Source organism: Xenopus laevis, chromosome 8S, assembly GCF_017654675.1.
Source record: "Xenopus laevis strain J_2021 chromosome 8S, Xenopus_laevis_v10.1, whole genome shotgun sequence".
Taxonomy (NCBI): Eukaryota; Metazoa; Chordata; class Amphibia; order Anura; family Pipidae; genus Xenopus; species Xenopus laevis.
The window spans coordinates 7,848,086-7,860,355 of NC_054386.1; the positions used below are offsets into that span (position 1 = coordinate 7,848,086).

The following is a 12,270-nucleotide window of genomic DNA, read 5'->3' on the forward strand; positions in this document are numbered from 1 at the left end:
CAAACGTCATCTTATCGAATATGCATTACAACAGGGCTAAATCCTTAAAGTGGTTCTTCACTTTTAAATTAAAGTATGATGTAGAGAGGGATATTCTGAGACAATTTGGAATTGGTTTTCATTTTTTATTATATGTGGTTTTCGGGTTATTTAGCTTTTAATTCAGCAGCTCTCCAGTTTGTCATTTTACAAATCCGGTTGCTAGGGTCCAAATTACCCTAGCAACCATGCACTAATCTGAATAAGAGATTGAGATATGAATAGGAGAGGGTCTGATTAGAAAAGATAAGCAATACAAAGTGGCAATAACTTTAAATGTGGAGCCTTACAGAGCATTTGTTTTTTTAGATGGGGTCAGTGACCCCTATTTAAAAGCTGTAAAAGGTGTCAGAAGAAGAAGGCAAATAATAAAAAACTAGAAAAAAAGAGAAAACGAAGGCCAATTGAAATGTTGCTTACAATGTGCCATTCTACAACATATTAAAAGTTACCATTTGTTTTTAGATGGGGTCAGTGACCCCAATTTTAAGCTGGAAAGAGTCAGAAGAAGAAGGGAAATAATGAGAAAAAAAATGAAGGCCAATTGAAATGTTGCTTAAAATGTGTCATTCTATAACATATTAAAAGTTACCATTTGTTTTTAGATGGGGTCAGTGACCTCCATTTGAAAGCTGGAAAGAATCAGAAGAAGAAGGGAAATAATGAAAATAAAATGAAGGCCAATTGAAATGTTGCTCAAAATGTGTCATTCTATAACATATCATAAGTTACCATTTGTTTTTAGATGGGGTCAGTGACCCCCATTTGAAAGTTGGAAAGAACTAGAAGAAGAAGGCAAATAATGAAAAAACTAAAACAAAGAAAAAATGAAGGCCAATTGAAATGTTGCTTAAAATGCGTCATTCTCAGACATATTAAAAGTTACCATTTGTTTTTAGATGGGGTCAGTGACCCCCATTTTAAGCTGGAAAGAGTCAGAAGAAGAAGGCAAATAATGGGGAAAAAAACTATAATAAAAGAAAAAATGAAGGCCAATTGAAATTTTGCTTAAAATGTGTCATTCTATAACATATTCAACTATTAAACTATTATTTAACGTTTCGCTGCTTTGTGTTATAAAGTAGAATTTCCAGTTGATAGAAGGGTTATAAATTCTCCCTCCTGGGGTTAATAAAATACATCAGGCTCGTTGGTTTGTGCTTTCTAATATTGTATTTTTATTATAAACTACTTTGCAATCTTCTTTCAACACTAAATGTGGGGAGGGGAGAAATGTCAAGTTTGCGCCTCCAAATAAATAGCTGCGCAATTGTTCTCTCCAAATTCCTCATGTTGAACCACATTGTTGGGGGGGGGGAATGTTCATAAATAAGACACAGATATATCCTTGTGGTTTCTCCTATACAGTATTTCGTTAGAGCAATTTGGGGGAGAGGGTGTAGTGTAAGAGCAATTAGCGCTGCAGGTGCTGCTGTCTGCGCGGTGGGGTTGATTGGAGCGAAGAGAAGTATAAAAAGTGTCAGTTTGCACAGGGTTAAGAAGCTTGAGATGAGAGGGCTTTGCTATGTACAAATAGAGTGCAGTCCCTGGCTGCTCCCGGTCGCTCTAAGACCCCAGATCCACAAGGCTGGAGGTGAGGGGCCCGAGCAGAGAGTCCTGCAGCTGGTGCTGGTGCTGGTGGACCTGTAAGCCGTGACTCAGGGAGTAAGAAGTGGCCCCGGGGTGGCTGAGGCTTCCCTGTAACAGGAGCACCGAGTTCTGATCGGGACTTTGTGGGGGAGAGAATTCATCTTCTGAACTGGACATGAGCGACTTTCCTCCGTCTAACGGCGACAGCTGGTTCTGTTTGTTGCTCGACGTGTTACTGTTTTCTGTGTTTTCCCTAAAAGCAAAGAGAAAACCCGTTAATAAGAGACAAAGTCAGTTATCAGTTCGCTGATTCTTATGATTCACTCGGAAACTGTAAATATGTTTTATGTTGTACAGCAGAGATACACACACATATTTATATATTCACTTGTACACAATACTCAAACACACATATATATTTATATATTCAATTGCACACAATACACAATTACACAACACACACATACACTAATTGTACTGGAACAGCAGAGATACACACAAATATTCACTTGCACACAATTACACAAACACACATATATATATATATTCAATTGCACACAATACACAATAACACAACACACACATACACTACTTGAAGTAGAACAGCACAGATGCACACATTTATATATATATTCAATTGCACACAATACACAATTACACAACACACACATACACTAATTGTACTGAAACAGCAGAGATACACACAAATATTCACTTGCACACAATTACACAAACACACACACACACTAGTTGTACTAGAACAACACAGATACACACATTTATATATATATTCAATTGCACACAATTACACAATACACACACACTAGTTGTACAAGAACAACACAGATACACACATTTATATATATATATTTAATTGCACACAATTACACAATACACACACACACTAATTGTACTGGAACAGCAGAGATACACACACACACACACACATATATATATATATTCACTTGTACACAATACACAATTACACAAACACACACACTAGTTGTACTAGAACAGCACACACACACACACACACACACATTAAATTAGACTATAAGAAGTCTCTCTCTCTCTCTCTCTCTCTCTCTCTCTCTCTTTCTCATATTATATGGTCTATAATAATACATTATATCGCACGACTAAATATCCCCAGCAGTTCTTGTTCTTGTACAGAGACGTGTCACACAGAGGATCCCCTTCAATTCCTCCCTCTCTCTGTCTCAGAATATCTCGGTTTTTCAATTGAATGTCTCAGTCTGTCAGTTCTATATGTTTATATCGAAATCTCTGATCTCTGGATCCAATTCTCTAAATAGTCTAATTTCTAACATAGATATAAATAGATCTAAAGCTGAATCGTCGAATTTCTATATATTCCTAAATAAATATTTGAGTTATTCATCAAAATGCATTTATTATTGATATTTCTGTATATATATTTATTAAGCATTCGGTTATCTGTCTGCATATCTCTTTATAAATATAGTTGTAAAGCTTCCAGTCCTCTATCTATTATTCTCTATCTATTATGTATCTATCTTTGTCATATTTTGGAGAGAACGTGCAGAGCTTTTTGGAAACACCCTTCCCTTTTAAACAGTTTTCTGACAGGCCAAATGGAGGCACTCGTACGCTTTTTGTTTTTTATTTTTTTTTTATAAAAAGTTAAGTTTAAAGGGTTTCTTGACTTTACAACACTTTTTTCAGTTCAGTTGATTGTTCCCCAGAAATAAAGACTTTTCCCCATTACTTTCTATTGTCCAGGTGTGACAGTTCTAATATTAAAATCTAATTTTTCACCTTCTAAAGCAGCTCTGGAAGGGGGTGGGTCGCCGACCCTCTTAACTGTACTAAATTGATACATTTCTTATCTTTGTCCCTGCTGAGCAGAATCGCTGAGTTTTATTACAGGCAGTTGTTAGAATTGATACAATAGTTGCTGAAATTCAACAGATACTGCTGAGAACTGTATCAACTAAATGTAGCAACTAATTGTATCAAATCATTGTATCAACTAAATGCAGCAACTAAATGTAGCAACTAATTGTAGCAACTAAATGTAGTAACTAAATGTAGCAACTAAATGCAGCAACTAATTGTAGCAACTAAATGTAGTAACTAAATGTAGCAACTAAATGCAGCAACTAATTGTAGCAACTAAATGTAGTAACTAAATGTAGCAACTAAATGCAGCAACTAATTGTAGCAACTAAATGCAGCAACTAAATGTAGCAACTAACTGTAGCAACTAAATGTAGCAACTAAATGCAGCAACTAATAGTAGGAACTAAATGTAGCAACTAAATGCAGCAACTAATAGTAGGAACTAAATGTAGCAACTAATTGTACCAACTAATTGTACCAACTAAATGCAGCAACTAAATGCAGCAACTAAATGTAGCAACTAATTGTAGCAACTAATTGTAGCAACTACGTGTAGCAACTAAACTAGCAAAATTGTAAGAGTGTAGACTAGTCTGCACCTGAATTACTGAGCTGCCAGACTCAAACACCAGAGACAGTGACTTTAAATTTTAAAATTAGATTTTTGGAAAAACTGTAAAAAAAAATTAAAGACGGAAGGTAATTGAAAAAAGTCTCTATTTGGGGGGAACAATATGAAAACAATTGAACTGAAAAAAGTGTTTGGAAGGCGAACAACCCCTGTAGGTGATGGGTCCCTTAATTAATTCTGTTCAGCTTTGCTGGTGAGTAGGTCACACTCCTGGCCTGGGGGGCTCACAATCTAATGTGGATTCTAAAGTCAAGTAACAATGACACATATTATATACATTATGTATTTATTGTAACCCCATTTCTTCTGCTTTCCCTACAATTCTACATTGTAACAAACTAACTAGCAGAAGAATACAGAGTATACACTATATATACTCTCTAGTTACACGGCTGGACACATAGATACGTGTCAGACATACAGACAAATAGCTGACAGATAAACTGAAAGCCAGAGATATCTACATTTATTTTCATATCCTTGAGAAAACTACAGACTATTTTAGGCTGAACTACAAATTAGGCAGGATTTATTGGAGTTTTATTTCAACTTCAGCTACTAACTCTATATACTAACTGACAGTTTCACTAATAATTGCCAGGAAGATTATTGGATGGTTGTACAGATATATCCATAGACAGAGAGACATAAGGAAGACCTGACATTAAAATAAAAGGGGTTGTTCACCTTTAAATTAACTTTTAGTATAATGCAGAGACAATTTCTGAGCCAATTTGCAATGGTTTTCATTTTTTATTATTTGTGTTTTTTGAGTTATTTAGGTGTTTATTCAGCAGCTCTCTAGTTTGCTATTTCAGCCATCCGGTTGCTATGATCCAAAGACCCCTAGCAACCACGATTTGAATAAGAGACAGGAATATGAATAGGAGAGGGACTGAGTAGAAAGATGAGCAATAACTATAAATGTGTAGCCTTGCAGAGCATTTGTTTTTAGATGGGGTCAGTGACCCCCATTTGAAAACGGGTAAGAATCAGAAGAAAATAATGTAAAAGATATAAAAAATAAACAATGAAGACCAATTAAAAAGTGGCTTACAATTGGCCATTCTTTAACATTCTAAAATGAACTGAAAGGTGAACCACCCGTTTTTATAGAACCGCAGGCAACAAATCCATTTGGATCTAAATCCATGAGATCCCCCATTAAGGGGGTATTTCTCAACAGGGGGGGGGGTGACATTTGCTGCTGAAGTATTTGTAGGCCCAAATTAAATCACATGCTTTGAGAAAGCCCCTATAGTGCCAGCGAGTGGGAAATGGGATGGAACATCCAGTGCTGAAGCAGAGCATGTGCTGTTCTCCACTGCCCTGGGTTTGTTTATTCTGGTGTCACAGGGAGCTTCTACCTAATTTGGTGGTGTATCCATTAGGGGAGAGGGTCACCAGCTCACCTAGTATGAGCCACAGCTTGTATCTTAGCTCAGCTTTCTAGGGCCATATACTGGCATGAGATGGGGGTGGGGTGTAACTCTAAAACTGCCAGTTGCCTAACTGCCAATGCATTTTGTCCAAACCCACGTGGGATTCCAAAACAGGGCAATGAAATATTGTATTACCGCACACCTCCTTCCACTTTTCTGCGTGGTGGTGCTGGTCCTCCGTTGACCAAGCCCGGTCTCCTTACTGCTGTAAAATTTCAAAAACGGTCCGCACACACCAATGTTGCAGTCGGGGATTGTACCCCTTTTATTAATGCCACCAACAATCAAAGATTGTTGGTGGCATTAATAAAAGGGGTACAATCCCCGACTGCAACATTGGTGTGTGCGGACCGTTTTTGAAATTTTACAGCATTCCAAAACAGGGCACACACCAGAGTAGGGATGGAGCCAGGGGGTGGGTGGTCATTTCTCCTACCAGTGTGTGTGGGGGATAGAGGGTAGTACTGGGATCAGAAGTCCAGAAAAGTTCCAGCTGCTCAAGGATCATGGGCTACAAGTCCTGAGCTACATAGCTGAGAGCTTGGCTACAAGTCCAGGGCTACATAGCTAAGAGCTTGGCAACAAGTCCCAGGCTACATAGCTGAGAGCCTGGCTACAAGTCCTGGGCTACATAGCTTAGAGCTTGGCTACAAGTCCTGGGCTACATAGCTGAAAGCTTGGCTACAAGTCCTGGGCTACATAGCTGAAAGCTTGGCTACAAGTCCTGGGCTACATAGCTGAGAGTTGGGCTACAAGTCCTGGGCTACATAGCTGAGAGCTTGGCTGCAAGTCTTGGCTACATAGCTGAGAGCTTGGCCACAAGTCCTGGGCTACATAGCTGAGAGCTGGGCTACAAGTCCTGGGCTACATAGCTGAGAGCTGGGCTACAAGTCCTGGGCTACATAGCTGAGAGCTTGGCTACAAGTCCTGGGCTACATAGCTGTGAGCTTGGCTACAAGTAGGGATGTCGCGGACTGTTCGCCGGCGAACTTGTTCGCGCGAACATCGGCTGTTCGCGTCCGCCGCAAGTTCGCGAACGTCGCGCGACGTTCGCCAATAGGCGTTCGCGTCAAAATCGTTCGACCATTCGACCATTCGATCGTTAAAATCGAAGGATTTTCGTTCTAATCGAACGATCGAAGCCATTGGATTGAATGAAATCATTCGATCGAATGGCTTCGATCGTTCGATTCGAACGAAAATCGTTCGATCGAACGATTAAAATCCTTCGATCGTTCGAATCGAACGATTTTCGGATATTCGAAGTTCGCGAACTGTTCGCATTTTTTGCGGGTGTTCGCGAACGGCGTTCGCGAACACATTATCGGCGGTTCGCTACATCCCTAGCTACAAGTCCTGGGCTACATAGCTGAAAGCTTGGCTACAAGTCCTGGGCTACATAGCTGAGAGTTGGACTACAAGTCCTGGGCTACATAGCTGAGAGCTTGGCTACAAGTCCTGGGCTACATAGCTGTGAGCTTGGCTACAAGTCCTGGGCTACATAGCTTAGAGCTTGGCTACAAGTCCTGGGCTACACAGCTGAGAGCTTGGGCTCCAGTCTCTGACTATTAGACAACCACCCCCTGTTATTCTCTCTCCTTATTATGAGTCTGTAAAGCTGGTTCCTGTAAATCCAAACTGAGCCAAAGGGACTTGCCCCCGGTTCCACCCAGAATGTGTTATGAATATCAATCCAACACACACGTCCCAAGGCTTAATTCTTAGATAAAAAATTTAAAGTTTATTACAAATCCCATTTAAAACGTTCCATACTGACCCCACCTTACGCATTTCATGCCATTCGGTACTTGGTTATATGACTAAGGGTATAAAGGTGGGGTCAGTATGACCCATTTTAAATGGGATTTGTAATAAAGTTTCAGAGCCCTGGGACGTGTATGTTGTATATCAATATCTATTCGTGCCCCCCACTTACCTCTCTTTAGCCTCCGCAGCTCTGTCCCTTTGCCTCCTGTTCTTGAACCAGTTGCTGACCTGGGTGGTGGTTAGTCCAGTGGCCTCGGCCAGTTCGCGCTTCTCCCTGGGAGACGGGTAGGGGTTATGGGTATACCATTCTCTCAGCACCCCTCGGGACTTCTCCTTAAAGCAGTAACTGGTCTCTTCTCCATCCCAGATTGTCCTGGGCAGTGGGAATTTCCTCCTGACCCTGTACTTGCCCACCGCCCCCAGGGGTCTCCCCCTCAGTTTCTCGGCCTCCACATAGTGAGCCTTGAGCCAGAGTTGCTGCAGTTTGGGGTGATTGTGCGGGGAGAACTGGTGACTCTCCAGGATCTTGTAGAGTTCTCTGAAGTTGCCTCTATGAAACGCCACCACCGCCTTCGCTTTCAGGACGCTCTCGTTCTTGTGCAGGTGATCACAGGCCGGTAAGGACCATAAGAACCTGCCCAGTCTCTCCAGGTTGCCTCCCTGCTGCAGCACCTCACACACACAGGCCACTTGCTCCTGAGTGAAGCCGAAGGAAGGCAGCATAGACATGGCTCAGTATAGCCGGGGGGCCCACCGCGCACACGCAAACGCATATAAGTGGAGCAAACTTGCTAAATCCACGGCAGTGTGTGCAGGGAAAGTGTTGGCTTGTCTGGGGGATGCCTCTGGCCGAAGCTGGAACAACTTTGTTTCTTTCCACTTAGCAGCCTCCTTAAAGCTCCCATTGGCTGCGCGCGCTGATTGGCTGCGCCTGTAGGGGCTGGAGATGCTGGAGAGCTGCACAAGCTGGAGGGAGGGGAGGGAGGGAGGGCACAGGGTGATGCTGCTGCCCTCAGGGGGGCCCTGCAACATGAGACCCTTCTCAAGTGTCACCTAAGGGGAGCAGAGCTCATCTCTGCACAAATCAATTATTCCAGCAGGGCCTTTGTGTGTGTGTGTGTGAGAGAGAGAGAGAGAGAGAGAGAGAGAGAGAGAGGGAGACAGAGAAAAAAAAAATCCATTGTCCATTTCAGGTGAGCTGCTATTTAATTACCTTAATGCTGGGCATGAATAAATCATCTCTTAATGAATGGCTCCTGCACAGGGATGAATAATTAACATCAAGGATGGAGCTTTAAAGCACAACTAAACCCTAAACATTAATAGAGCTAAAAATGGCATCTTTTATAGACTGAACTTATTGCAGGCGGCTAAAGTGTCAGCTGGTCAATAGCAGCAATGATCCAGGACTTCAAACTTGTCACAGGGGGTCACCATCTTGGAAAGTGTCTGTGACACTCACATGCTCAGTGGGCTCTGATTGGCTGTTGAGAAGCTAAGCTTAGGGCTTGTCACTAATTATCCAGCAGAAAATGAGCTTCCCCTGTAATATAAGCTGATGCTACAGGTTTGCTGATTATTAAATTCTCATGCTAATTGCACTGGTTTCTCTGCTGCCATGTAGTAATTATGTGTATTAATTACTAATCAGCCTAATATTGTGACATTTCTATTCTATGTGTACTGTATATTGTGAGTGGCTCCCTAAGCTCAGTAAGTGACAGCAGCACAGAGCATGTGCAGTGAATCAGCAGAAAAGAAGATGGGGAGCTACTGGGGCATCTTTGGAGACACAGATCTTTACTGCTAAAGGGCTGTGGTTGCCTTGGGCTGGTACAGAAGCACAAAACATAACGTACAACATTTCTAGCTACTTCTTTAGTTAAGCTATAGTTCTCCTTTAACATAGGGCTGCTGTGTCCTTCCTTAGTCGTAATCCTTCTTCAGTATTTTCATGGCTTTTGTGTATTTTATATATATATATATATATATATATCACATCTACATATGCATTTGTATGTTACTACTTCCTGAAATCTAAATATTATTTTTGTTTTCTTAAGCTCCTGTGTAATTTGCCTTTTTTCTGCAGGAATCCAGAGGAAATAATGGCCCGTGGGTGCGGGGAAATAGTTTGGCTAATTGAAGTGAGAATGGCAAGGCTGAAAGAAAACACTCTGAGGCATGATATTATCGTTTATTTGAAGAGAGTATTTAGTAAAATTGCCCCAGAGAAGTCCCATTCTAATTAAGTTGATCCTCATTTGCACACCTTGTTTGAAAGCAATTATTAAAAAGATTTCCCAAACAATTAGGCTTTGTAAACACAGATAATGTATTGTTGGTAGCACTGGAGGCTTGGAGATAAGGACAATGGGTTCAGATAAGAGGAAGAGAGAGGTGGGAAACCTCGGGCACTGACTGACTAGTCATTTCATATGATCACTTGATGACCTAATAAAGGATATTCTCATGCATTGGACACAGTTGGGCAGGAGTGCGCCCACAGCCAATGGGGTTCAGAGCAAGGCCCTTTCTTATCAAATTTTCCCCTATCCTCTCTTATAAGTAGGTTTAGTGGTAGAGATCTCAGTTGTACCAAGCACTACCAAAAGCACATATGGAATGCTAACTGGTACATAGGCGGCACTGGAATCATATATAAACATGTATATAGATTCAAGGTCCTTAAAAATGAAGCCCCTCCCTATATTTCATCTCTGATCTCCAAATACTCTTCTTCACACACTCTTCGCTCTGCTTCTGATCTTCGCCTCGCTTCTCCTCTCATCACTTCTGCCCATTCTCGTCTGGACTTCTCTCGGGCGTCTGCTTTTCTCTGGAACTCTCTGCCTCGAGCTGTCAGACTTTCTCCTTCTTTCCAAACTTTCAAGTGCTCCTTAAAGGGATATTGTCATGGGAAAAAAATTTTTTTTCAAAATGAATCAGTTAATAGTGCTGCTCCAGCAGAATTCTGCACTGAAATCCATTTCTCAAAAGAGCAAACAGATTTTTTTATATTCAATTTTGAAATCTGACATGGGGCTAGACATTTTGTCAATTTCCCAGCTGCCCCTGGTCATGTGACTTGTGCCTGCACTTTAGGAGAGAAATGCTTTCTGGCAGGCTGCTGTTTTTCCTTCTCAATGTAACTGAATGTGTCTCAGTGGGACATGGGTTTTTACTATTGAGTGTTGTTCTTAGATCTACCAGGCAGCTGTTCTTCTGTTTGGCTGCTGGGGGGGAAAAGGGAGGGGGTGATATCACTCCAACTTGCAGTACAGCAGTAAAGAGTGATTGAAGTTTATCAGAGCACAAGTCACATGACCAGGGGCCGCTGGAAAATTGACAAATTGTCAAGCCCCATGTCAGATTTCAAAATTGAATATAAAAAAATCTGTTTGCTCTTTTGAGAAATGGATTTCAGTGCAGAATTCTGCTGGAGCAGCACTATTAACTGATTCATTTTGATTTTTTTTTCTCCCCATGACAGTATCCCTTTAAAGGGATACTGTCATGGGAAAAAACATTTTTTTCAAAATGCATCAGTTAATAGTGCTGCTCCAGCAGAATTCTGCACTGAAACCCATTACTCAAAAGAGCAAACAGATTTTTTTATATTCAATTTTGAAATCTGACATGGGGCTAGACATTTTGTCAATTTCCCAGCTGCCCCTGGTCATGTGATTTGTGCCTGCACTTCAGGAGAGAAATGCTTTCTGGCAGGCTGCTGTTTTTCCTTCTCAATGTAACTGAATGTGTCTCAGTGGGACATGGGTTTTTACTATTGAGTTTTGTTCTTAGATCTAACAGGCAGCTGTTATCTTGTGTTAGGGAGCTGCTATCTGGTTATCTTCCCATTGTTCTGTTGTTAGGCTGCTGGGGGGAAAAGGGAGGGAGTGATATCAGTCCAACTTGCAGTACAGCAGTAAAGAGTGATTGAAGTTTATCAGAGCACAAGTCACATGACTTGGGGCAGCTGGGAAATTGACAATATGTCTAGCCCCATGTCAGATTTCAAAATTGAATATAAAAAAATCTGTTTGCTCTTTTGAGAAATGGATTTCAGTGCAGAATTATGCTGGAGCAGCGCTATTAACTGATTCATTTTGAACAAAAATGTTTTTCCCATGACAGTATCCCTTTAAAGACTCACCTGTTTAAAGAAGCTTATTCAATGTACCTCAATTAGTCAATCATTGCTGTATCATAAATCACACAATTGTTTCTAAAATCCTAATGTCTCAATGGTACCCTATCCTTTAGTTTGTAAACTCTAATTTGTAGGGCCCTCTAATCCTATTGTACTCTGTAACCCTTGTTTGTTATCCACCATTTATTCCCTGTTATAAGTAAGGTAAAGCACTGCGTATCTTGTCGTCGCTATATAAATAAATGATGATGATGATATAGATGGCATTGTATCACAGGCCCAAATTAATATATAAATACTGTGTTTTTGTAGGAGTATTTAAACATTTACATACTTGGATATACTGTACTTCCAAGCATCACACTGCATTAGGTGCTAAATAGGAAGACCTACTTTATAACCCCTAAGCAGACTGCTGTGACTTTGAACCGAGAGTAAACGTGGAAGTTCAACTTTAAATTAACTTTTAAGCTGGCCATAGATGTTGAGATTTTTAAAAGATCCGATCATCATCGTGAGACCACTATTATCTCGTAACGATCGTACGAATTGTTTTCAACTGAAAAGACCAATTTGCCAGGAAAACAAAGGGGAGCTGCCTGCTTGGCCCTGCAAACATAGATACATTGCACTGGGACAGATAAAGATCTATCTATCTATCATCTGCTATATGAGTTTATCATCTATCTAACATCTATCTATCATCTATCTATCTATCTATCTATCTATCTTTCTTTCTATCTATCTATCTATTATTTATCTAT

General features: G+C 40.7%; 1 protein-coding gene across 1 annotated transcript; it reads right to left on the bottom strand.

The window, feature by feature from the left end:
• Window positions 1-1,193: 1,193 nt before the first annotated feature.
• six1.S (SIX homeobox 1 S homeolog) lies at window positions 1,194-8,190 on the bottom strand. Its single transcript, NM_001096456.1, is given in 2 exon segments — window positions 1,194-1,882; window positions 7,523-8,190. Coding segments are annotated over 2 exon segments (837 nt in total). The 5' UTR covers window positions 8,083-8,190; the 3' UTR covers window positions 1,194-1,605.
• Window positions 8,191-12,270: the final 4,080 nt, after the last annotated feature.